General features: G+C 48.8%; 3 protein-coding genes across 11 annotated transcripts; 2 read left to right on the top strand and 1 right to left on the bottom strand.

The window, feature by feature from the left end:
- Positions 1 to 538: 538 nt before the first annotated feature.
- creb3l4 (cAMP responsive element binding protein 3-like 4) lies at positions 539 to 6,862 on the bottom strand. Of its 4 annotated transcripts, none has more exons than XM_086312656.1 (10): positions 6,410 to 6,862; positions 5,158 to 5,301; positions 4,767 to 5,028; positions 3,924 to 4,033; positions 3,748 to 3,837; positions 3,559 to 3,665; positions 2,761 to 2,829; positions 2,267 to 2,351; positions 1,795 to 1,885; positions 539 to 1,470 (listed from the first exon to the last, which is right to left on the bottom strand). In XM_086312656.1, exons 2-10 carry the CDS (start codon positions 5,296 to 5,298, stop codon positions 1,160 to 1,162), a joined length of 1,266 nt encoding a protein of 421 aa, XP_086168782.1. In that variant the 5' UTR covers positions 5,299 to 5,301; positions 6,410 to 6,862; the 3' UTR covers positions 539 to 1,159. The 4 variants fall into 4 exon arrangements, with proteins under 4 accessions (XP_086168782.1, XP_086168785.1, XP_086168784.1 ...); XM_086312659.1 differs by having other exon boundaries at positions 5,158 to 5,373; positions 6,405 to 6,853; XM_086312658.1 differs by having other exon boundaries at positions 6,405 to 6,853.
- LOC147319855 (histidine N-acetyltransferase-like) lies at positions 1,140 to 11,778 on the top strand. 3 transcript variants are annotated; one of them, XM_086312661.1, is made up of 4 exons: positions 1,140 to 1,570; positions 9,324 to 9,443; positions 9,540 to 9,764; positions 10,497 to 11,778. In XM_086312661.1, the coding sequence occupies exons 2-4, from the start codon at positions 9,369 to 9,371 to the stop codon at positions 11,049 to 11,051; spliced, it is 855 nt and encodes a 284-aa protein (XP_086168787.1). In that variant the 5' UTR covers positions 1,140 to 1,570; positions 9,324 to 9,368; the 3' UTR covers positions 11,052 to 11,778. The 3 variants fall into 3 exon arrangements, with proteins under 3 accessions (XP_086168787.1, XP_086168786.1, XP_086168788.1); XM_086312660.1 differs by lacking the exon at positions 1,140 to 1,570 and adding an exon at positions 8,011 to 8,568; XM_086312662.1 differs by lacking the exon at positions 1,140 to 1,570 and adding an exon at positions 8,584 to 9,138.
- A 1,883-nt stretch (positions 11,779 to 13,661) lies between these two features.
- slc39a3 (solute carrier family 39 member 3) lies at positions 13,662 to 20,001 on the top strand. 4 transcript variants are annotated; one of them, XM_086312652.1, is made up of 4 exons: positions 13,662 to 13,810; positions 15,611 to 15,864; positions 16,797 to 16,927; positions 18,341 to 20,001. In XM_086312652.1, the coding sequence occupies exons 2-4, from the start codon at positions 15,663 to 15,665 to the stop codon at positions 19,004 to 19,006; spliced, it is 999 nt and encodes a 332-aa protein (XP_086168778.1). In that variant the 5' UTR covers positions 13,662 to 13,810; positions 15,611 to 15,662; the 3' UTR covers positions 19,007 to 20,001. The 4 variants fall into 4 exon arrangements, with proteins under 4 accessions (XP_086168778.1, XP_086168781.1, XP_086168780.1 ...); XM_086312655.1 differs by having other exon boundaries at positions 13,682 to 13,810; positions 15,625 to 15,864; XM_086312654.1 differs by lacking the exon at positions 13,662 to 13,810 and adding an exon at positions 15,144 to 15,476.
- Positions 20,002 to 24,406: the final 4,405 nt, after the last annotated feature.

Below are 24,406 nucleotides of genomic sequence, written 5' to 3'. Positions count from 1 at the left end.
CAAAACATATAATAATAATAAAATATAAATATTAATCTAAAAATGCTTTCATGACATAAATCCAAAAATAAAAACGTATCAAAGTTTTGTGACAAGTGACCTGCAAGTTTTACGAAAGTAAAACCTGATTTTATAAACGATTTATTTTTAGTGTTTCATGAGACGCCCAATCAGATCGAAGCTGAGACTCACTGCCTTTGGTCTGTGACGCCCTCTGATGGTTTCTGGGTGAAGTGCAGCAGTGTCTGAACGATCACAAACATCAGCACAGAAACGTCATGTTATTTTTTATTCATTACAAAAAAAAAAAACAGCTGGCAGCTCCAGTCAGACCAGTCGGCCTCGCCGTGCTGCTGCACACGCTCGGTTTCCCTTTAATGAAGCAGATCCTGAAACGAAGCTGGGAGGTACGGAGGTGAAACTGAAACAGGTTCCTCTGCTCGGCCTGCAGGGACCGGCGGATCCGTGAAGTCTGACAGCGTTTAAAGGTCAAAGTTCAGACGCAGCAAAACAAACGAATCAATCCAAGAAACTGAGATCAGCAAAAACAGTTTAATTCACCCAGAAAGACATTTACACACGTTTCACTTCAGGGGGCGCTCTGCACATTCAGCGTGGCCAAAGTCTGAAATGATGAGGTCACCACGTGTCACAAAGGTGCACGAGCTCCTCGCAGCAGTTTGTAGATGATTTAGCTCCTTTATGATCAGGACACGCTACAAGAAAAAATCAAACTTGGCAATAATCACTCCAGACGTCACAACTGATTCATTTTTCATCCCAGAAAGAAAAAGAAAAGCGGTCACCGCACCGCGCTGCTAACATCCACACGTTTACGTGGCGTGTGAGCAACGCTGCAACTCAAACAAGTAACGTTTGCTCACGTATTTGTGAAGAAAACCTTTTATTTATTAAACAAACAAAGACTTTTGGCGTACTCGTGACTTAGCATGCTAACAGGCGACGGTGAAAAGCCACGGCGAGTTTGAACCTTCACCTTCGTGCTGGATGTCCGTAGATGCTAACAGGGTTTGTTTCGGCGTGAATAATACCGTCTGGTGTTTTTGATCATTTGAAATCCACCACCATAAATCAGCACCGATCAGCTGATCGATCGGGCAGGTCGGGTTTTTTTCCTTCAAAACAGGAAGTCCGGTTTCTACATCTCATCGGCGTGTCCCGGTTTGGCCTGATCGCGCCGTCCTCCTCGGACCGTCGACTTCTGGCCGAGGGCGCCGGGTTCCGTCTGCTTGGCAGTAACCACCGAGCCGTTTCCCGACCGGCTCCCCTCCGTACCGTCTGCGGCTGCGTGTTCGTGGTTTTCTGTTGGTTCTGGGAGATTCGACGTTCCCTCAGGAGGTTTTGATTGGCTGAGAGCGGGGGACTCAGACTGCAGGGACGTCGCACCGTAGGCGTCGTCTGAGGTCGGCTGAGAGGACGACGGATCCGTCAGGATGTTTCTGGAAATCACTGGAAAGATGAAAAAATAAATCATGAGTCCAGCGGTTTGACGTGCCGAGGAGAAAACGCGACCGAAGTTATTCCTAGGATTCATTTTCCAGTCTCTGAGGCAACATTCCTGCCACACCGACAACATGAGACCAGGATTTACCGCGTTTACCTGCGTCGCCATATTTACACAGCGAGCGTCAGGAAGCGCTCGAGCGCCTGAAGAACTATTTTTATTTAAAATGTTCAATCCTACAAACTCTCAGCTTCCCCAAAAGCCTCCATCTAAACCCTGTGCTGCCATCACAGATGCTCAAACAGGAAGTGATGTCATCAGGGACCAACCTCCTGTGGGTCTGTAGTCGTCGTCTGCACGGTGGCGGCTGAACGGGCTGAAGCTCGGCAGGATGATCAGACCGAGAGAGACGAGGATGATCTGAAGACACACGAGGAGCAGGGTCAGAGTGTGTGTGTCTGTGTTCCTGTCTAGCTGTCATTGTGAGGACCGAAATCTGCATTCTACTATACTTGTGAGAACAGTCACTTGTGAGGACACACAACCCGGTCCTCACAAGTCTGAAGACATTTTTGAAGCTCAAAATGTGGTTTCAGTGTCAGGGTTACAATTCGGTTATGGTTAGGTTTAGGGTCAGCATTCATTCATGGTTAGGGTTATTAAGGTCAATGAAGGTCCTCACTAAGATAGCTGAACGGGCTTGTGTGTGTGTGTGTGTGTGTGTGTAGGAGCAGAACTAAAACAAACAAACAAAAACAAAACAGACTTCATTCCACCTTAACGGGTTTAAGGTGGTCGTACCAGTAGGCAGGTGCTGGTCTGGGCTCCTTTACTGACCGTCTGCTTGATGAGAGACTGAAGCTGCTGCAGCTGAGCCAGCAGAGAGCTGAGGAGCAGGAACACAGGGGCTGGTTAGGGCTTACCTGAGCAGGTGAACCAATCAGCAAGCAGCAAACTCAGCAGGAAGTTCAAGAAGAAACTAAAAAGTAAATCTGACTGTTTCAGACAGACTCAGGTCCTCGTGACTGAGCTGTCCGAGGTTCACATTTAAAGTGAGAGCACAGTGCCCCCTGCTGGTGGGAGTCAGAACCACAGGGAGGTCTCCCTGATGTGGATGTTTCTGATCCTGTTTGTGACAGAAGTGTCTGGAATAACATGTCTGTGGTATTCATGTCACCAAACTGTGTGAGATTACAATAAAACCTACAGAGTGTGAGCTCGACATCGTTCCCTGTGTTTATGTCACAGGAAGTGACCTCTCTGTGACCTCAATAATCAGCAAAGCGTGTTCATACTTGTTACGTTTCTCCAGCTGCTCCACCGTCCGCTGCAGCTCTTTGTTCTGCATCGAGCACGCCGCCGCCCTGTCAGCGCACACACACACACACACACACACACACACACAGGTGTTACCATGGGGACCTCTGTGCAGACTTGAACAGGACATGAAGCCGTACATGTAAAGGTTATTTACATCACCGCTCACACAGACGTAACTCTGCCTGTGAGGCTGAGAGCTTTAAAAACACGTTTAGCGCCGTCTTCGTTAATGACAGTTTAACGCCAGTAACCCGGCGACGCCGCTCGGTGTCAAGGCGTAACTTTCTGTCGCTCTGCGGTTTCATCACCAATACAACAGGTGGCGCTGAGGTTTCTCTAAGCTGAAGAAGTCGCAGGAGGAAACACAATATGGGGCGGGGTTTGTGGTCACGACGGACCTATAGCATCGATTTAACACACAGCTGTGACTCCCTCATTACTCTGAACCCACAACAAAAACACATCTGAGCCGCTCTGGCTGACACAGAGCGAGCCCCTCCTTCTCCTGCTCATAGCAGCCAATCTGCAGGTGAACGTGTGACAACGCCGCCCTCATCCAGCGTTAACCCTCGTGACGCGGACTGCGACACTGGAGACGGCTGAAGTTCAGCGGGGTCACGACCCCTGGAGGATGGAAGGAAGTTCAAATTGAAAGTGAGAGCAGATAAATGAAGGCGGGGGGGCGAACTATCGACTCGCTGAAAAAAACCTCACAACACGTCTGGAAATGGAGTCTCTGTCAGCGACGCGGCGGCGGTCAGCTGGCCGGTTACCTGCTCTCCAGCCCGTCGATGTACTCCTTCCTCCGCCGCCGGCTGTCCTGAGCCGACTGCTTGTTGCGGATCTTCCTCCGGACCTTCTTCAGAATTCGCTCCTCGGCCTGTGAATAAAGTTCGGTTCAAAGTCAGCAGCGTGCACCTGACACAGAAACGCGGCGGCCTGAGAGCATCTGTGCACCCGACCTTGGTGAGGGGGAGGTTGCTGGGCAGCGACACGCCCTCCTGGGTCAGCAGCTTCTGCTCCTCCTCGGTCAGCTGAAGATCCAGGCACAGCTGCAACACAAGAAGAAGAATGAGTCGTTAGGGCGGAGCCTGACGAAGGACAAGGAAAAAAAAAAAAAAAGGAAACAGAGGCTCACCAGGTCGTCGTCGAGGCTGGGAGGAGGGATGGCGAGCCGCGGCGCCGAAACCACAGGTAGTTCGCTCACGACGCACGAGTCCGACAGCAGCAGCTGAGAGCTCCACTGATCTGCAGAGAGAGCGCACCACCGTTAACGACGCCACTCCTTCCTGTTTCTGCCGCGCTTACATCACACTGTCGATTTTTTCTTTAAATGGGTGGAGTCATAGTTTTTGGCTTCACACCAGGTCGTTTAACAGGAAGCTGAAAGCTTCAGTCTCGTGCCGTGAACGCCACCTAAAAATATTAAACAATGATTTAAAATCATCATCGTTCCAAACTAACCATGACGTCACCAGCAGGGGGCAGTGTTTCATCCATGTGCAAAACCAGCTCGCAGTTTCACATCAGAACGAGTTCGTAATTAAATTCAATTAACTTTGTTCATGTAGCGCCAAATCAATCGCTTTATATTGTAAAGACCCTCCAAACATAGAGACAAACACTCAAGCACTTTGGCGACAGTGGGAAGGAAAAACTCCCCTTTAACAGGAAGTAACCTCCAGCAGAGCCAGGCTCGGGAGGGGCGGGACCATCTGAGGGACCACTGAGCTGGGCATCATCTGCATAGCAATGAAAATGTATGCTACAGCTTCTGTTAATACTCACACGCCCCCTGGTGGAGACACCGGTACTACACTAAAGTTGGACTTCAGCTGATTCTCAGCATGAATCATCTGCTGATGCTTTAATGAAACAAACTTCTTTAAGCTCAGTCGACACGAGCATGACGCTAGCTGCCGCCGCTGAATGTCGCCTGATTCGTCGAATCCTGAACGGCAGAAACAAAGCGTGGCCTCACCGAGCTCGATGGAGATGTTCTCCTGTCCAGCTCCAGTCTTAGCACTGCCCAGCCCGCTGATGTCATAAACCAGCTGGTAAACTGTCGTTGGCGCCAGCTGGGTGCCCGCTGCAGTCACCGTGGTGACAGGACTCTCGATGGCGGGGTCCTCGGAGATCCCGCTGTCGCTCTCTGATGACGGGTCAGCCGGTGGCCCGCTGGGAAACACCTCGTTTGGATTGACGGCGTGGAGGACGTCCTCGGAGTCGCTGTCATTGAGAATCTGATGAAGGTCACATTTTACACAGTCACGAACAGCAAGGCCACATCAGACATGGAAAAACTCGCCGCCACTTCAAAGTTTCAAATAAACACTTCCTCTCTGAGTGGTCATGTGATCACAGACACTCACACACTCGGGGTCCACCGCCCAGTCCTGCAGGGGTTTCTCTGAGCCGGCCGGGATGAGCTCTGAGGAGGAGAACGGACCGTCGAGCTGCCAGCTCCCGGATGCCATGACGCCGAGAAACAGCTCCCCGCTCTCTGCATCCATCACCTGCAGACACAGGTTCACACCTGGATCAGTACCAGACAGAGTGGGGGGAGGAGGAGGAGCTAGAGGCGGACACTGTATGGGAAAGCAGAGCAGAGGTCACAGCTGAAGCTCTTCAGCTCGAGTTCCTGAATACGACACCTTCGCTGTTCTGAAAGCCTGAGAAGCTGCAGCAGTGTGCAAAAGGCATCTGTGTGGGTCACATGACCTAGCAGCAGCTGACAAACAGACAAAGCAGGTGTGTGTGTGTGTGTGTGTGTGTGTGTGTGTGTGTGTGTGTGTGTGTGTGGAGAGCAGGTAAAGCAGCTCTGAGGAGGACATCCTGGTAGGCACACACCCAAACGCGCACACACCTGAGCTGAGACCTGATAGGCTGCCAAACGTGTTTCTCCGCAAACAAGCCCGACCTGTCCCACGTCTCTTAGCTTCCAAACACGACAGCGAGGAACCTGCAGACTGAGACCGCCTCCGATTTACCTGAAGTCACATGAGCTGATCAATAAAACAGCCTCACGGGTGAATCCAAGTCGTGCTTCAGAGGGAAACACTCCACCGAGCCAGCCTCAGCTGTACCCGCCACACCTATATCATCACCTGTTGTCCCAATTATGGTCTAGCAAAGGTCTTCCTGTTAGACTGTACGTAAAAGATGGACACAAGCTGCAGTCCAGCAGTGAGGTGATCTCTCAGACCCTCAGGTTAAAACTTTACAACATGTTTACAGCCCGCTTCGGCAGCCTGCGAGCGCCCAAAGAAACCACAAGGACGTTTCTCCTGCAGACTGAGGGCCATTGGTTCATTGGTCGTTGGGTGGCTGCAAACAACCGATGACATCAACAATCAACGCGGGACTTCAACCAGCGGTCAGTGTCACAGCAGCCGTGTCCATCTTTGATATACAGCCTTTGCAAAGTCTCAGCTTGAGACGAACGACATCACAACAACACACCAGGTGAAACGCTCCAACCCAGAGCACGCTCGCCACAGCCAGGGTGGAGCAGAGCTCATCCAACCGGGCTCATTCACTAATGAGGTCCCCGGTTGAGGCGAGACACCCAGAATGGGATTACTTTAGATTACTCAGTCAGAGATGAAGGTAAACTCACCTTACCTCCAAAACAAATGGTCCAAGCTCCTACTGTCTACCCAGGAGAGGGTCGAACTGAGCATGTGCAGACTCCCACTGGTCACACCTGCAGTGACACTTATGACTTCTCATAACCGCACAGCACACTCCTGTACTTTTACTGTAACAGAGTACTTCTAAACTCAGTACTTTTCTCACTCTTCCTCTTTGTGTGCCATTCAAAAACTTTCCAGCACTCTCCAGGCGCGGTCCCGGTCGGACCGGAGGAGCAGCAGAGGATACTCACAGCTGACACACGGAGCTCTGCTGTTGTCGTTTCCGGTACAAACGCTCCGGATCTTCATCAGCGGTGCTCCTCCTCCTCTCTCTCTCTCACACACACACACGGACCTTCGTGTCGCTTCACGGTGGAACACGGAGTCCAGCTGGCAGCTCACAGCCTCCTCCGCCTCTGCGCATGCCCGACTTCTTCTTCTCTTCCTATAATCAGGCAGACTAAACAGAGCCCTCTGCTGTCTGAGGGCCACCAACAGGAATGTTAATAATATTATTATTAATGTCATTATCATAGTAATAATAATAATAATAATAATAATACATTTTATTTGAGGGCGCCTTTCAGAAACCGAAGATCACCTACAAAAGAAAAAATGAAAAGGAAAATAGTTTTAAAACTATATAAAATAAGTTAGAATTGCAAAACAAAACTTGACAACAGATAAAATCAGCACTAAAGCGAATTAGCCAGTTTGAACAGTGAGTTCAAATCTGCAGCAGGTTGTTAAAGGTTAAGAGTTGATAAAAATGACTCCGGTCTGACGTGATTTACAGCGTCATGGAATATCCAATGACCGTGCATCCGGTGCAGGAGCTGTTAAGATTCAAAAATTGAGGATACTTTTTGTTCATCCCCACAGAGCCCACCCTGGACAAAGATGGAGGGATCGCTTCCATCTGCAGCATGCAGATGTTCCACGTGTCCCTGGACCTGCTCTCCTGCCTCTGGGCTCTGGAGGTTTGAGGCTCTGCTGAAGACGGCTCCTCTGACGGTTCCCGTGTTATCAGCCATCATATGACTCTGTGTCATATGGGGGGGGGTGGGGGGGTGGGCTAAGGTGTTCCTCTGTAGAGATGCTGAGAGGAGAACCGACTGATTTGGACCTAAGAGGCCTGACCCCACACTTCACCCACATGCCCATCCTGACGGCCACGAGAAGCATTTTCTCAAAGTTAATCTCACAGCAGCTCAATTCACTCTGACCACTACCTGTTGAACCTGAGCAGCAGGTCAGAGGTCAGAGGTTGCTCAGCAGAGGATGTAGAAGCACGAGTGTGATGTGTGCCTCAGGCTGAAGCAGCAGAAAACCTGAACATCTGTAATTACGAGCACACTGTTCTCTGCGAGTTGGTCAGCACCTGTGCCGACATGTTTGCTTCTCCAACATGAGGCTCCTCCCCTTTGTTTTTCTGTTCATTTTTATTAGTATTTACAAGTCTAAACCAGCAAACCCAACCAGAGCCCTGCTCCTAAACACCTGCCCCGTCACCGTGACTGCAGCGCTGGCACTTCACCACCAGGTGTGACTGTTTGGTCTCTGAAGGTTTCCTCTTACAGGTAACTCTTTAAATCTCACACCTCCACCATCTGATTGGATGCTGATGGATCCTCTGCTGGTGAAATCCTCGGCAGAGGGCGTGGCTTCAGAAGCTGCATTCACAGTCACCCGAAGTTCTGCAGAAGTGGAGTTTGAACAGTTTGAACTTTACGCACCTGCAGAAAGAATTTTACATGTTTTTAATGCTGAAACAAAGCTTTTATTCTGAAAATCTGAATCAGTTTTACCACTAAAGCACTCAGAGACACAAACGATGATAATCTGACAGATGAAACTATCGCTGTGAGAGGCGAACGCTGTCAGCACTCCAGCCCCAGCTGCAGGGGTGTGGATGCTGAACGCAGCCCTGAGCGTTGGCTGAGCAGACAGCTTTCTGACCTCTGGACTCTCCAGAAGCTTCGCAGAGGAACCGTCGACCGCTCTCTGCAGGTGCAAAGTGCTTCAGAGGTTCTGGAGACCGAAGCGTGCAGGAAACACCTCAGGGGCTGAAACAGGACCAGGATGTCTGCAGGAGGGGAAGCAGCTGATGTGGTGTACTGCCTGGCCCAGGAGCAGGACTTCCAGCAGGTCCCAACATTTTTCCATTAATAGTCACATGACTCTCTAAAGATCACAGGTCAGAGTGCGAGATGTGAACTCAGGCTGAATGCACAGGCTGAAGCCACTGATAGGACGACTGACCGCGGCTGCTCGAGCGGTTCTCTTCGCCTTTATGGCGTTTGCTCCATAAAACATATGAGGTGAAGGAGTGCACACCGCTGCAGCACGCCGCTGAACAGCTTTAAAAAACTTTGAACATCACATAATTTACTGCTGTGACTAACTAAAAAAACCTCATGGCCTCATTTCCTGTTTGCTTCGGCGCTTTGTCATTTCTCACAGGGACAAAGGACACACATGAATTGCAGGAGTCACAAGTTAGAATCGATACCTGAAGAAAATCTGAGCAGTCAAATAAAATCACAGTGATAAACTCTGAGCACCTCAGACAGACGACGCGTTCAGAGCTGATTTAAAGGTCTAAAGGGGTCTCCGTGGGGACAGACAGAGGCGTGGACCCTTTAGTTTCAGGCGAGGGAGGTTGCTGGGAGCAGCGACGACCTCTGACCTGTGGTTAACCTGGGAGATGTCGTGGAGGTGATTGATGGAAGGCTTTAACAGCCAAACTTAAAATCAGTGCTGAGCGTCACGGACCCGTGTGTCGTCGTTTGCTCTGCGCCAATTAGAAGTTGTCTGTATTCTGACGTCTGTTTGAGGCGGAGTCAGGAACGCCCAGGTGTCCTCAGAGCGTCGTTCCTAACAGAGCCCGTGTTGTCCCGCAGGTCCTGAACATCTGCACGCCTGATGACTACAACGGGCTCGATTACATGGCCGCCTTCTTTCACCGCTGGCTGCAGGAGCCTGGACGCGTCGTCTTCATCGCCCGGATCGACGGCAGAGTGGTGAGGCGTGAAGGCGAGCCCTGAGGAAGCAGACCGCAGTTTTCATTTCACGGCTCTGTTTTTCTACACTGAGCTGCATTCTCCATCTCCCTGCAGGTGGCGCTGGAGTCTGCGCTCCTGGTGGATGGCGGTCAGACGGCAGTACTTCAGGGGCGCAGGGTGGTGTCCGATCTGAGGGGCAGCGGCATCGCCAGCGCCCTCCAGACGCATGTGACCAACTACGTCCGCCGCTACTACCCAGAAATCTCTGCTGTGAGGCTGAGCCGAGGAGACAATCCTTCAGTGAAGACGCTCGCCAAGTACAGGCTCATCGCAAAGGAGGTGTGTCACAGTCCACCGGTTTGTGATTGTGACCAAAGTTGGTGATAATTCTTCATCACAGCGACGTCGCGCAGCTGTTTGCAGAAGCTGATGCGTCTGTTCGAGCGGCGCCGTTCCCTTTATTCTGACCGTGCTGTGCAGAAATGCCGCGTCCTCCTGAAGCACGTAGACTTTCAGTTCATGAACGTCGTGGTTGAGAAGTAAAGCTAATGTGTCGATATTCATAGGAAATGAATCAAAGGGTTTTTAAAAATAAATAACGACTTGAATTAATTTATAATTACTCTCCTGTTAGGACTGCAGGACCGGCACAGTGTCATCACACTGACGTTTGGTCAGAGATCACCGCTGGCTTCTAGTTATTGCAAGGTGGCCTTTGTTGTCGTGGTTACCGTGATGCTGCAGACACATCCTAAGACTGAGCGTGCTCTGAGCACTTACAGTTGAAGAGTCCGCCTGGTTTTTCAGCCTGGACTGTAAACGATCCCTCCGTGTCCACTGAATGGAAACTACAGATGTGCGGTTCTTAGTTTGGCCTCAGACTCGTGACGGGGGTGAAGAGCACACATGCCACGTGATTGGATGATGGACTGGATCACAGCATGAATAGTCCGGTTGCATGTTGTGACCAAGCCTGAACTTGGACTTGTTTCCCGAGCGACTGCGATGAGTCGAACCAGAACAGGTAAGTAAACCACAGACTCACCCCGTCCTCTCTGTCGCCCCCTGCAGGCCATCTTGTCTTTGTGCTGTGAGGCGGTCAACCTGGGCTCCTTCATCACTGAGCTTCGATCCAAACATCCGCTCCACGCCGACTCCTCCTGTGGTCCAGTCACGCTGAGCTGGCGGCAGGCTGAGACGCTGGTCCTGTCCGACCACGTGGTTTCCAACCTGCTGCCCGGCAAAACCATCATCAACGACTGGGAGCCCTTGAAGCCGGTGGAGGCCAACCTAGAGGTGCTGCAGCGCAGAGGCCTAACGTGGATCGTAGACCGTGAGTTCGAGCCCGCTGCCCTCAGTCTGGGCACGCCACCGTATGCCGTACCCTACCGCCACAATGCCATGCGCCTCAACATCAACATCTTTGGCCGCAGTCTGACATCGGTGTGCGCCGTGTTTCTGGCACAACTGGAAGCTTTCCTGCCGAGTCTTAAAGGTTACCTGGTCTGCCACACCTACGTGGATCCTGGGCTGTGGGCGGGCTTACGTCAGTTCTGTCAGAACGATGCAAACGTGTCATTTTTTAAGGACTACTGGGAGGAAGTCATACTGGAGACAGACCTCTGACTGGCCTCGGCGTGACAGCTTGAATGCTGGCGGATATTTTGACCTCTGCCAGGATTCCTTCAAACACTTCCAAACCTTTTGTCCTGGATTCCCAGGATCCCGTGAGGTTCCACATGCAGGTTTAATTAAATGTTATAAGTTTGTTTAGAAGCACTAGTGTGAGTTTTAACAATTCAATAGGAAATCATCATCGTCACTCAGAGGTAACCGCTAGCAGCTGAGAGAACCTCGGTTCTAGGTCAGCTGCTAGAGGTTGTTGTGGAGTTTCAGCACGTTTCAGATATTTTCCATTCTTCCAAACGTTCATAAGTCACGTGTGACAATCGGGAAGGTTTCTCTGTTCTTGGAGGATTGAATTGGCTTTGTGAGGACTGTCTTCATCCTTGAACGGTTAACAGCGGTGCCTCAAATGGCTCCTCGCACTGACGCGTACCTACGAGAAGAGTTTTCTCTGCTAAACAAAGCTTCGTGTTTAAATCTAAGACACCGTCTGACGGACATAAAGTGATTTTTACTGTCTGCGTGTGACAGACGCAGCAGTGTTGACAGGCTTGTCTTTGTGTGGAAGATAAGGTTTGTTTATGATCTCATGTGATGCACCTTTACCTGACACACACCTTTATGTTCACCTGCTGACCCACGCATGAAACGTTCTTAAAATTCTGACTGTCGATATGTAATCACCAGGTTGTTGCTGCTTGAATATAAATAAAATCAGATATTTGAATCTTGATCTGGCTCTGTGGTCTTTCTGAGTGCCTCGCCCTGTAAATCCACCGAATCAGGCGGGAAACCCATCAGCTGACCTCGCCTCTGGGGGCAAAGGTCAGTTTCTGGAATCGTCCGAGTGAAGTGAGAAGATATTTCTGTTTCTGTCCTCCAGCCACTTTTTACACATGCACACTTTACAAGGTGAACTAAAAGCTAAATGTTTGTCGATTGAGTCTCGATGTTCCTGCAGGGAGCCAAAGACGGCTCGGACTGGACGGAAACGACAAACCTTCAGATTCCCAGAATCACACTGTTCTTTCCCACATTATAAAAACCTTTCAGACGCTGTGTTGGATTTCTACAGCGTTATCGGAGAGCTTTAAAGGTGGTGAACTTTGAGTGTGGGCTTCTTTGTACTTCTTGGGTTGTGGTGTGTGTTTTTGTGTTTCCCTGGTGTCCACTGTGGAGTTTACTCGGTGTTGTGAAGGTTCCTGTTTGGGTTCTGACCGAGTAGAAAAGTCCAGAAAAGCATCATGTTGTAATCAGCCACACCTGCCACTCATTAGAGATCACAGAGGAGTCGCCCCCTGATGGACAGAAGAGGCAATGCAGGTTTAAGGAGCTCTGTCCATCTTTGTTTACAGTCTGTGGTTTAGTACTTTGGCTATTTCGTGTGTTTCAGTCTCTTTCTGTGTTTCTGCATCTAAATGAAGTTGATAGTTGGACGTCTGGATTTTTTCATAGTATCTGTCTATCCTTGTGTATAATTTAATTTTTTCACTGTGATTGGTCCTAAATTTGAGGTCATCTGCTTTGTTTTTTATGGTTTTTCATGTAAATGAAGTAGATTTTTAGTCATTTTGAAGTTTTGTGGTGTGGTTTCTGGTATCTGTGTCTCAGTAATGATTTTGGATCATGAGGCGTTGCTTCCAAAGGCCAGGACGACTTTTGTTTGTGCTTACTGTGACCTTTGAGCCCGAAGTTTTCACAGCTGCTCTAACCACAAACAGCTTAACAGACGTTTTACTGCTGCCAGAGTGCTGACTGCAGCATTGTGTGATTTATGTACCAGTGAAGCTTCCACAGTGTCACGCACACAGTCACTAACAGGCAGTGGCGTTTGACCTCTGACCTCCTGTGATTAATGAGTGATGGAAAGTGACACTAACATGGACTCTTGGGATTCCTGTTAAGCTACAAAGTCAGCAGCTGGAAGGATCCGCCTCCCGCTCCAGCTGAGTGAAGTCAGAAAACGACAGGGGATTTCGGCCTTCAAAATAAAAGCCTCACGTTTAGTTTTTGAGAAAAGAATCAGTAAATGCCTTTGTGTAGGCTGAGAATTAAAAATAAAGATGAACATGAGCTTCTGACAGTTTTCACTGCAGCAAAATAAAAACACAGCAACTTTTTTTAAACAACAATTTATTAATTGAATAAATTAAAGCGCATCAGGAAAATAAAGCTGAAGACGAACGTTCACTTCAGAGGAGAGGCAGGCTCTGCTCCCCCACCAATCAGCAGTCAAACGTTTGGATCAATAGGATCAGGTGTGACAGAGCACCTGTGCTGCGAACCCACGCACAGATCCATAAATATTACAGATCAATGATTAAAAACGTAAGACGTGGCTCGTAAAAGGCTGAGATGAACTCAATTACCCTTTTCTGATTGACTTACCTGATTGACTGTTATTGATGACTGATCATCGAGGGTAAACATGAAGAAAATCTGTGATTTTTCAACATAAATGAAAACTTTAGCGTTATGACGTCACATACATGAGGGACAGGAAGCGTTTGATGGTCCGGGGTCTCCTCCTGCTGGACCCAGGACCGAACCGGAAACCAAACACTGACGGGCTTTTATTTTGTAAAGAGGAAATGCGGTGTTTTATTGCGGAGCGCTTCACAGCAGCTCCCTCACGAGGCGGGATCAGCTGGTGGGAACTGAGTCACCACTTCCCGGAGAGCAGCACCGAGAGAAGCTCACGCCGCCGATCAGCTCTGATACCGAGAGCCTCACCTGAGCGCGAGCCCGCGGCTGAACAGGTAAGGGTGTTTGGACACCTGAGCGGAGTCTGTGCGCGGGACCGTGATCTGCTCCGGAGTAAAAATATTCCGTTACCTCGGGATCATCAGCGGGAAACACACGATGGTTACCACGGTTACGCCTCCATGACTCACAGACTGCGCGTGCGCACTAACTAAAACCCCTTTAACGTCTGATTAGTTGCGCGAGGAAGAGTCGGTGCACATCTTTATGACGTAGCAGATGTTACAGCTGTGGTAAATCTGCGCAGCTGCTTAATATTCGGTTATTCGACTCACCAGCAGTCGGATACAAACTGATCTGACCTCTGACCCCGTGCCTCAGTCTGTAAACATGTTTGTTTCTGCCTGACTCGCTGCTGCCCCTGCGGCACAGCAGAGGAACTGCAGGGGGACCGCCCACTCCGATTTCAGACACGTCCTGAAATAACGTGGAAATCCCCCCCAATCAGATCAGACCCGCCCCTCCGTCTGAGCCACTCACACCTGCTTTCAGTTAATCCGCCTTCTTCACCGCACTTCATGTCAGCGCGCCGCTGCCTCTGTTTGCTGCTCTTATCGATTCCTGGGGTCACATGACTCATGGCGCTCTGCACATCACAAACATCTCTGTTTGCTGCATGAGCTAAACATCACACAGGAAGTTCACCCCAACGCGAAGCTTCTTGAAGCTTCATTTGCTCTAGCAGGACACCTACTGGACGTAAAAATAATAGCTGGCATGAATTTGAAGAGTGTGGCATTTTGCACACAGCCTGTAAATGTCAACAACAAAAGGAGTGTGTAAAACATGTATATTGTAGTGATGGCAGTATACTGTGTATATTTATACTGGCAGTATGTAAAGACAATAAAACAAAGCACAAATATAAATATCACACACGTCACTTATAACAGTTGTATAATATTGTTATATCATTTAGTAACATTACTGCATGCTATATTATCATTGCATTTGATGGCTCACCTGGTCTTGCTCCACAATCGGTGTTCCTCTTATTCTCATGCAAAGCTCTGTAGTGCCTAAGCATGGATGAGGTGTTGTTGTTATAGCCCAGCTCCCTGGCACATAGCAAACACTTCACCTTGTACAAAAGTAACGACAGCTTAACATAAGTTTTATTGCACCATCAGCATCATGACAATACATCTTCTGTGGAAATTTACACACCTTGTTGGGAGGAATAAGATCAAAATGTTCCCACACAGGGGAGGACATCCTCCTCTTCTTAGCTGGCTCCATTCTCTCCTGACTTTCTCTCCTCACTCTCATAAACCTCCAAACTGTCTCCAAACTCTCTCTAACCGCAACTCTCCATCAAACACCCACATTTTGAATGAAGTCTGAGGGGTTTATATCGCTGTCATATCTCGCGGCAAAGTTCGAACCACTTCATGAACCAGTCACGTGGTACAGCCGGGCAGCGAGGCTGCGGACGTCATCATTTTCAGCTCCTCCCATAAATGAAGCAAGCCTCGATACGCGCATCGCGGAAACGCCCCCTCCATTACTCGACGCAAGCTTCGAAGCCTCGATACAGAACATCACATCACTAGGTTAAACTTTAAGAGCACCGTCCTCATGCTGACTGATTGTGTGTGTGTGTCTGGCTCAGAGCAGCCTGTGAACATCGCATACGTCAGGTTTCATCGTCAGCTGCTAGGAGTACGTAATGCGTTAGTCTTTGCAGACTCACAGGTGTGATCCAGGCGCAGCGCCGCAGTTCGCCCGTACCTGCAGGAAACCATCATTCAAATGAAACATGTGTCTCACTGTGTTGTTCTTCCTCTGTCTGACAGACTCTCGTCCTCAGAGCGAGTCCACGGTTGCGGTCCGGTCCAGAGAGCTGACATGGCTGTCGCAGGCGGAGCATCCTCCTCTGTCCTCGTGTCTTCAGCAAAGGAAACGGCGGCGCTGAAGGTGAACCCGGCTGACGTCCCTGCCCTGGAGATCAAACTAGGAGCGCTGGCGGTCCTGCTGTCAGTCACGCTGCTGTTCGGATTTGCCCCGCTCTGCATCGTCCGAGGGGCGGGGCGCTTCAGCGTGCAGCCAGGTAAACTGAGCAGATAAACGTTTCCAACATCGGTTTCTGTGTGAGGAGGTCAGAACGTCAGAAAGAAAATATTTGGACTGGGTGGCTGAAATCAGCTGTGCTCATGCTGGCTTTGCATGGACAATTCTTCTTTTGAGCATGGTGTTCTGCAGGTCAGAAACACGCTCCTCCCACTTTCAGCCAACGGTTTTCCAATTGGCCATGCCTCCTAAAGGCAGGTGGGTGGGGCTTCACATGCTCTGGTAGTAAAATACATGAGAGGAAGTGGGGAGACGCAGGATAACGGGTTTAGGTTTAGATCCCGCTGAGCCCGAAGCCACGCTCGGAGCTCCAGGATTAGTCTGCAGTGTTTTCATCTCACAGCTCGACTTCCTGTTTTCTCCTAACCAGCTGATTAGATGTGACGTCGTGTGATCTCTGTGCAGTCACTCGATCAGCTGCAGCAGGAGAACATGAATCCATGAGCGCTGCTCTGCAGGGCTGTTACACGACGCCTTTCAGGAGTCTGACTTTCTGTTTGCTTTCAGTTTCAACCTCTGGCTCTGCAGCAGTGTGATTGATCCGTGCGATTGATCCGTGTGATTGACCTGTGTGATTGATCCGTGTGATTGATCCGTGTGATTGACCTGTGCGATTGATCTGTGTGATTGATCCGTGCGATTGACCTGTGTGATTGATCCGTGCGATTGACCTGTGTGATTGATCCGTGTTATTGATCCGTGTGATTGACCTGTGTGATTGATCCGTGTGATTGATCCGTGCGATTGACCTGTGTGATTGATCCGTGTTATTGATCCGTGTGATTGACCTGTGTGATTGATCCGTGTGATTGATCCGTGCGATTGATCCGTGCGATTGACCCGTGTGATTGATCCGTGTGATTGATCCGTGCGATTGATCCGTGTGATTGACCTGTGCTGTCCGTGTTGCAGATTTAAGGCGCCTGCTGCTGAGCTTGATCAGCTGTTTTGCTGGAGGCGTGTTCTTCGCCACCTGCCTGCTGGACCTGCTGCCCGACTACCTGCAGAGCATCAACGAGGCCTTCAGCAGCGCCGGGATTAAGGTAGGAGAGCGCACACGCTCACCTGAGCACACGTTAAAGAGGCCTGAAGAGAAACCGCAGGTAAAGCCTCACCGTCACGCTCAGAGATGCTTTAACGTCTGAGCTGGCTGAGCCCACCGATCCTGCTCTCAGACAGTGATGTAACTCTGGATTTAATAAAAAACAGCTTAAAGTCAAAGTTTCAAAATCCTGTTTAGCGCCATCTTATGTCCGCACGACTGTGACGTCATGTGGTTGGTTGTTAGCTAACTCGTGACAGGATCGATAACTCTGAGTAAAAGCTTCAATGCTGCAACAATGAGCTGATGTTAGAGCGAGGCCTGTCTGTGGCAGGAAGTGACTGTTTGACTCGCTGCACTCGAACAGACAATGTTGGTGTTTGTAAAGCACAACCTCCGACACTCCAGCTGTTCAGGCCGGCTGCACCGAGCCTGCAGTCAGCGGCCACGCAGATGTTGGCGAGTGTTTTTGTTTCCCCACCACAAACAGTTTACTGCACGCGTGTCGCACCACAAACATCCATTAGCACGTCTGCAGGAAACCCCTCTGGGAAAAAAAGGAAATCTGCAATAAGCACAAAAATAAGTACTTTTAAATAAATAATAAATATTTAATATTATTTCTCACAATTGTTGAATGAAGTTTATTTATAGATTTGGTCATGTCGGGCCTCCGTAGAGCTCGTTGCTGGAAATTCAGTTTGTCAGCGTTGAAATGCTTTTATTTTGAAGCAGCAGCTGGTTTATTTCCTGTCCTCAGAGTTCGCCACAGCGCTCACAGGAAACTGAGCGAGAGGGAAGTGAAAACGTTCAAACTCAGAGAGGAAGAGACACAGACGCTGAGCCGTCCGTCACTCCTCTGCTGTCTTAATTATTCAACATTAACATTTGTTTTCTGAATGTTTGGAGCTAATAAAGTCCGACAGATGCTTTTAATTTTGAGGACAAACGTAACAAATTTGAGTTTTTTTGACATTTTATTGACGATGTTGGTTTTTTGTTTTTAGAATATTCACATTTTTGGGACATATTTGTAGTTTTATTTTTATGTATTTATTTAAACTTGGAGGATTTAAAAAAACCTCTACAAATTTGGACATTTTAATGAATTCTTATGGTTTAATGTCATAAATAAATCTGGCATATAAAAATCATATTTGGAGATTTAAATGTAATCCGGTTGAAGCTGCATCTCTGATCATGTATGTCATGTGTTATTGATCGTGTCCATGGCGATGAGAACGTTCTGGAGTTTCTACTCTTAACGTTTTATTAAATATTGACGTTTTTTCGATGATTTATTCGGACATTCAGATCTGTGAACATTTAGGTCTTAGTTTTGGACCCTGGAGATAAATCCAGATGTAGGTATCTCAAGCTGACTCTTCTTCTCCTCCTCCTCTTCCTCCCTCAGCTGCAGTTCCCCCTGCCCGAGTTCATCGTGGCTATGGGCTTCTTCCTGGTCCTGGTCCTGGAGCAAATCATCCTGGCCTTCAAGGACCAGACGTCGCCGTCCCCGGAGGAACGGCGCTCTCTGCTGGTGGACTCCAGCATTCAATCCAACGATCACCGCCGCCGGGGCTCAGCGGACTCGGACGGTCACTTCCACGTGGACTTTGGTTCTCAGTCCGCCCTGCGCGCCTTCATCCTGGTCTTCTCGCTGTCGCTGCACTCGGTGTTCGAGGGGCTGGCGGTGGGGCTGCTGGAGGAGGGGCAGGAGGTGCTGGAGATCTGCCTCGCCCTGATGATCCACAAGAGCATCATCTCCTTCAGCCTAACCGTGAAGCTGTGTCAGGCCCGGCTGCGTCGCTCCGTGGTGGTCGGCTGCCTGCTGCTGTTCGCCGTCATGTCGCCGCTGGGCGTCGGCCTGGGCGTCAGCCTCACCGAGACCAAGACATCGCCGGGGCACCAGCTGGCCCGCTGCACGCTGGAGGGGCTGGCGGCGGGAACCTTCATCTACATCACCTTCATGGAGATCCTACCGCACGAGCTCGCCGCCGGCAGGAACCGCATCACCAAGGTGGCCATGCTGCTGGTGGGCTTTGCCATGGTGACCGCCGTGCTGTTCATCAAACTGTAGAGGCAGACGGCGAGAGGGCGAGCTCCGTGTGCGACTTCAGAGACGTCGCATGGTTCAGAGCTTCATTAGGAACACGTGTTTAATTTTTGTGACGTTAACGAGAGACGAAGACTTAAGCCAAAGAGAGACGGCGCGAGAGCGCCAGGGGGAGGAGCAGAACAACCCCGCAAACCTGATCCGTTAAAGTTTCGTGCCCTCCTTCGAGGTCTCCTCTGACCGCCTGCAGGGTTTGACAGAAACCCACCAATCAAACCCCCTCATGAGCCGCACCTGGTGACAGCAGGGAGCGAAAACTCCCTTTTAACAGGAGGAAACCTCTGGCAGGCTCAGGGAGGCGGGATGAAGCTAAGGAGCCGCAGCAGGCGATCGAACACCCAGGGAGGGAAGAAGTGCATCATGGGAAGCAGGCTGGCCTGCTGCAGCGCTATCTCAGAGTTCAGGGTGCAGCGGGAGAGCAGCCATATTTGATGGCTAATAGAGGCGTAACGGCAGGTCGTCGAGCTGTTCGAACTTCCTGTTTGGCAGCTTTTATTGGAGGTTCCAGGTGGAGACGCTTTGGCTGTTTAGTTACATCGAAGAAACGACCGACGGAGCAAAGACCCTGATCACATGACCGATACTCCGACCTCCTCGTGAACAAAGTCCCAAGGAAGGCCTGAAGTGATCGACCAACCACAAACCTCCAATGTGCTCGCCTCAGAGGAGCGTCCCAGAGGAGCGTCCCAGAGGAGCGTCCCAGAGGAGCGTCCCAGAGCTGCGCCCCAGAGCTGCGCGAGATTTCAGCTTTTAGAACGAACGCGTTGCTAAACAAGGAAAACCTTCAGAAATCTGACTGGAATGTTTGGAGGCGTCGGAGCCGGAGGAGAGCATGTTTTCGTGGAGAGCTCTATTTTAACTGACAGCAGGATTCAAACACTTGTTTTTTGTAATAAAAGTATTTTTAAACATGTAAATTTACTGTAATCAAGTTTGTATAAAATCATGCAGAAAATAAACACGTGTGTTTGAATGTTTATTTCATGAGACGGCGTCCTGCAGCCGCACAGCCACGGGTCAGACGGACGCAGCACTGAGCCGAAACGACAGGAAGCAGAAACGCAGAAACATAAAGCGCATCTGTACTGAAGTAAAAGTACTCGATTACATTAAGACTCAAGTATTTTCAGAGACGTGAGGTCAAATCTCTGCTGCGTGACGCTTTCTCAGCTCCTGTAATCTGATTACTCGGCAAAGATAAACTGATTACTGATCTGTGGATCGGCAGCACTGATCCAGGACGAAGTCTGACAGCTCGACAGTCACATGACCGCCTCGGTACGCGTGACAACAGTCTGAGCAGCGATGACGCGTCGTGACGGATTTTTGTCCTCAGCTTTAGCCGCCGACCGTCCATCGTATCCAAACACGTCGGGCGCTCGAGCCGACGGAAAACGGTTTTATTCTCATTTTATCTGAGAAACAAAAAAGTGTTTTTATGCAAACTGCAGGCGGAAAACCAACATGGCGCCAGTGACTGTGCTAGTCCATCTTTTACATACAGTCTGTGTTCCCGTGGAACAGGAAACAAGCGTTTTCTAAATCAGAGCTGCCCTGGAAACAAGTTTGTACCATGTGGCCTCGGATCGCGGCGAAAAATAAATCACCATGACGACGACCACGTGGCACGGGCCTGCAGACTGAACGGTGACGCCTGGGGGAAATGTCAACTCTGCTGTCGCTGCAGGTTTCTGGGTCGCTGACAGACGCCCCATTTTTCCCTAGTAACCTGTGGTTGCCATGGTTACAGGCCATTTCCTTGGCAGCTGCTCTTCAGCGATGACCTCGCTGATGTCAGGATGTGAGGCGTGTCCTTGTTCAGGTGAAGAAGCAGTCGGAGCGCCGCTGAGCGTTCCTCTTTCACTTCAGTCCGAGCCGCCTGCGGTCGGTCTGCAAGCAGCTTTCAGCTCTCCCACCGCAGCCCCGACACGGTGTGTGTGTGAGAGATCACCTCGTTCATGTCACAGTTTCACTGATGAGCCACAACAGTTCAGCAACACAGCGACACCTGTGTGACCTCATCAGTGCACCTGAGAGGACAGCAGCAGAGCGATCGCAGCTGAACAATCACCGCAAACGTGACAGGAGCTGAATTTCAGGGCTGTGTCCCAGTTCAGGGTCTGCAGCCTCAACGGTCCTCAAGGGCCGCGTACTCAAAGACCGCTGAGGCCGGAAGTGCGAGGCTTGTGAAATGGGTGGTCTAGCCTCCGTCGCGCTGCCCGGGTTGCCTAGCAAATCAAATCAAATCAGATCACTTTTATTGTCACATCACATGTGCAGGTACATTGGTACAGCACATGTGAGTGAAATTCTTGTGTGCGAGCTTCACAAGCAACAGAGTTGTGCAAATACAATAATGTAAACAAGCAAAATACAAGAATGGCTACATCTGAAACTAATAAATATATGTACAATATATAATAGTATATGCATTTCTGGATGTGTATACTAAATATTTTTCTACGTGTGTGTGTGTGTGTGTGTGTGTGTGTGTGTGTGTGTGTACACATATTTTACAAATTAAATAGAGTACACAATAAATAAAATATATAAAAATATACAGAGTTGAATATGTGCAAAACAGTGGCGTTACTGTACAGTATGGAGTGCATAATGTTAAAGTTCCAGTAGTGAAGCTGAGGTGTCTATGACGTGTTCAGCAGTCTGATGGCCTGATGGAAGAAGCTGTCTCTCAGTCTGCTGGTACGGGACCGGATGCTGCAGAACCTCCTTCCTGATGGAAGCAGTCTGAACAGTTTATGGCTGGGGTGACTGGAGTCCTTGATGATCCTCCCCGCTTTCCTCAGGCAGCGCTTCCTGTAGATGTCTTGGAGGGAGGGAAGCTCACCTCCAATTAACCATAATAGCTGGAAACGCGTGTTTGGCAGAAATGAAGGAACATGTTTTGTTCGTTTGTTTGTTTCTACACGAGCTTTGTGTGATTTAAGTATCTGAGGCTGAGACCACGGGACTGTAAACATGATTGTTGGGCTTCATTTCTGTGCTAAACAGTCATTTTAAGATTAGCTAGTAAATAACAATTAGCTGATGTTGTTCATGAGACTAAAGTCAGTGTAAATATGAGATGGCCAATATTATAATTATTATACTAATCATTATTAGTTATTACAGCAGTGAGTTTGAACTCTCAAATCAAATCACTTCTATTGTCACATCACATGTGCAGGTACATTGGTACAGCACATGTGAGTGAAATTCTTGTGTGCGAGCTTCACAAGCAACAGAGTTGTGCAAATACAATAATGTAAACAAGCAAAATACAAGAATGGCTACATCTGAAACTAATAAATATATGTACAATATATAATAGTATATGCATTTCTGGATGTGTATACTAAATATTTTTCTACGTGTGTGTGTGTGTGTGTGTGTGTGTGTATAGACATTTTACAAATTAAATAGAGTAAACAATAAATAAAATATATAAAAATATACAGAGTTGAATATGTGCAAAACAGTGGCATTACTGTACAGTATGGAGTGCATAATGTTAAAGTTCCAGTAGTGAAGCTGAGGTGTCTATGACGTGTTCAGCAGTCTGATGGCCTGATGGAAGAAGCTGTCTCTCAGTCTGCTGGTACGGGACCGGATGCTGCAGAACCTCCTTCCTGATGGAAGCAGTCTGAACAGTTTATGGCTGGGGTGACTGGAGTCCTTGATGATCCTCCCCGCTTTCCTCAGGCAGCGCTTCCTGTAGATGTCTTGGAGGGAGGGAAGCTCACCTCCAATTAACCATAATAGCTGGAAACGCGTGTTTGGCAGAAATGAAGGAACATGTTTTGTTCGTTTGTTTGTTTCTACACGAGCTTTGTGTGATTTAAGTATCTGAGGCTGAGACCACGGGACTGTAAACATGATTGTTGGGCTTCATTTCTGTGCTAAACAGTCATTTTAAGATTAGCTAGTAAATAACAATTAGCTGATGTTGTTCATGAGACTAAAGTCAGTGTAAATATGAGATGGCCAATATTATAGTTATTATACTAATCATTATTAGTTATTACAGCAGTGAGTTTGAACTCTCAAATCAAATCACTTCTATTGTCACATCACATGTGCAGGTACACTGGTGCAGCACATGTGAGTGAACTCTGTCAAACACTGAGCTTCCGTAAAGATTCAAGTTGCAGCTATTTATATGTCCTATCACCTTAAATCTTCACTCAAAGACTTGAGTACCTTTGACAGTGTGTATACAGATGTATTACATATAAGAGACAAATATTGTTCCTTCAGTATGTTGGCATTATTACATTTGTCTCAATGCTTACATATATGTGTAAAAAGCAAATGTACGAGCTGTGATAACTGTGTCTGATAGAATGAAGAGTAGACTGATATATGAAATATTCCTTTAATGGGTGAGAAAATGTCCAAATGTCTTCAAAATGAAGGACGCATTTGAGGGCTGCATTTGGATCAGCCTTTGAATTGGGACAGCCTTCGTCGCGCCGCTGTGACGTAATCGGCCTTAAAATGCGTCCTTTAAGGCTGTAGACCCTGACTCGGGATACAGCTCAGGACGCGCCTGAAGGTGCTGGACGAGCACAGGTGAGAGCAGCAATCACAGAGCGTGTTTACAACAAAACTTTATTGGCAAACAATGAAAAGGCCAAAGTGATCGGCTGACCTCATCGTTACATCAGAAATAAAACAAGAAACCCGCTGCTGACGATAAAAAGAAAATAAAAGTAATGGACCAAATGAAGAGATGTCAGGGTCAAGAACTTTGACCCTAAATCACAGTGAAGACTCAAAAACGAGGAGACGCGACTGAACTACAGGTGGTCTGAAGGTTTCTTCTTCTGCACTCTGTCTTCCACAGACTCGGATTAACTTTATACTCACACAGTGAGGAAGAATAGGATCCCCACCTTGACCTTTGATCTCTAATCTCTGCAGCTGGAGGGAAATGGAGGAGCAGCCTGCAGCGGCTGAACTCTGCCGGCAGGGGGCGCCAACACACCTCAGCCGAGCCATCTTAGCTGGTCTGTGAGCCAGAGGTTACACTCCCCACGAAGAAACGCTGAACTCTGTCCACGTGACCTCCCCCCCCCCCCACACACACACTTTTTTAATACAACTTTGAATTGTTTAAGTCGACAGAAATAGGTTCGATTATTTAAATCTAATACATTAATTTTGATTTTGTAAATATCTTTAATTCTTAGCAAGATGAACACAAAAAGACTGAACATGCTTTCTTGTTTGTTCAGGATTGAAAAAATAATTAAAAGAAAAACCAACAACAGAGCTGCTGCCTCGTCAGCTCCTGGCTGTGAACCCGGTCCCGGTCTTCCGGCGGCTGTGAACACGGTTCCCCGGCGGGGTGTTTTCGGCCGG

Source organism: Aulonocara sp. 'chitande type north' Nkhata Bay, linkage group LG11 (genome assembly GCF_057382095.1).
Source record: "Aulonocara sp. 'chitande type north' Nkhata Bay isolate Kocher_YH1m ecotype deep benthic linkage group LG11, A_spYH_male_GT1.1, whole genome shotgun sequence".
Taxonomy (NCBI): domain Eukaryota; kingdom Metazoa; phylum Chordata; class Actinopteri; order Cichliformes; family Cichlidae; genus Aulonocara; species Aulonocara sp. 'chitande type north' Nkhata Bay.
Note: the sequence above shows the minus strand (reverse complement) of the source record. Positions and strands in the feature narration are given on the sequence as shown.

Coding starts and splice junctions, on each gene's coding strand:
- creb3l4 (XM_086312656.1), bottom strand. CDS start 5,298: ATGGATGCAGAGAGCGGGGAGCTGTTTCTCGGCGTCATGGCATCCGGG. Junction 4,034..4,766: donor GAACATCTCCATCGAGCTCG/GTGAGGCCACGC, acceptor CTCTCTCTGCAG/ATCAGTGGAGCTCTCAGCTG. Junction 2,830..3,558: donor ATCGACGGGCTGGAGAGCAG/GTAACCGGCCAG, acceptor GTGCGCTGACAG/GGCGGCGGCGTGCTCGATGC.
- LOC147319855 (XM_086312660.1), top strand. CDS start 8,503: ATGTCTGCAGGAGGGGAAGCAGCTGATGTGGTGTACTGCCTGGCCCAG. Junction 8,569..9,323: donor AGGAGCAGGACTTCCAGCAG/GTCCCAACATTT, acceptor GTTGTCCCGCAG/GTCCTGAACATCTGCACGCC. Junction 9,765..10,496: donor ACAGGCTCATCGCAAAGGAG/GTGTGTCACAGT, acceptor CGCCCCCTGCAG/GCCATCTTGTCTTTGTGCTG.
- slc39a3 (XM_086312652.1), top strand. CDS start 15,663: ATGGCTGTCGCAGGCGGAGCATCCTCCTCTGTCCTCGTGTCTTCAGCA. Junction 15,865..16,796: donor GCGCTTCAGCGTGCAGCCAG/GTAAACTGAGCA, acceptor TCCGTGTTGCAG/ATTTAAGGCGCCTGCTGCTG. Junction 16,928..18,340: donor TCAGCAGCGCCGGGATTAAG/GTAGGAGAGCGC, acceptor TTCCTCCCTCAG/CTGCAGTTCCCCCTGCCCGA.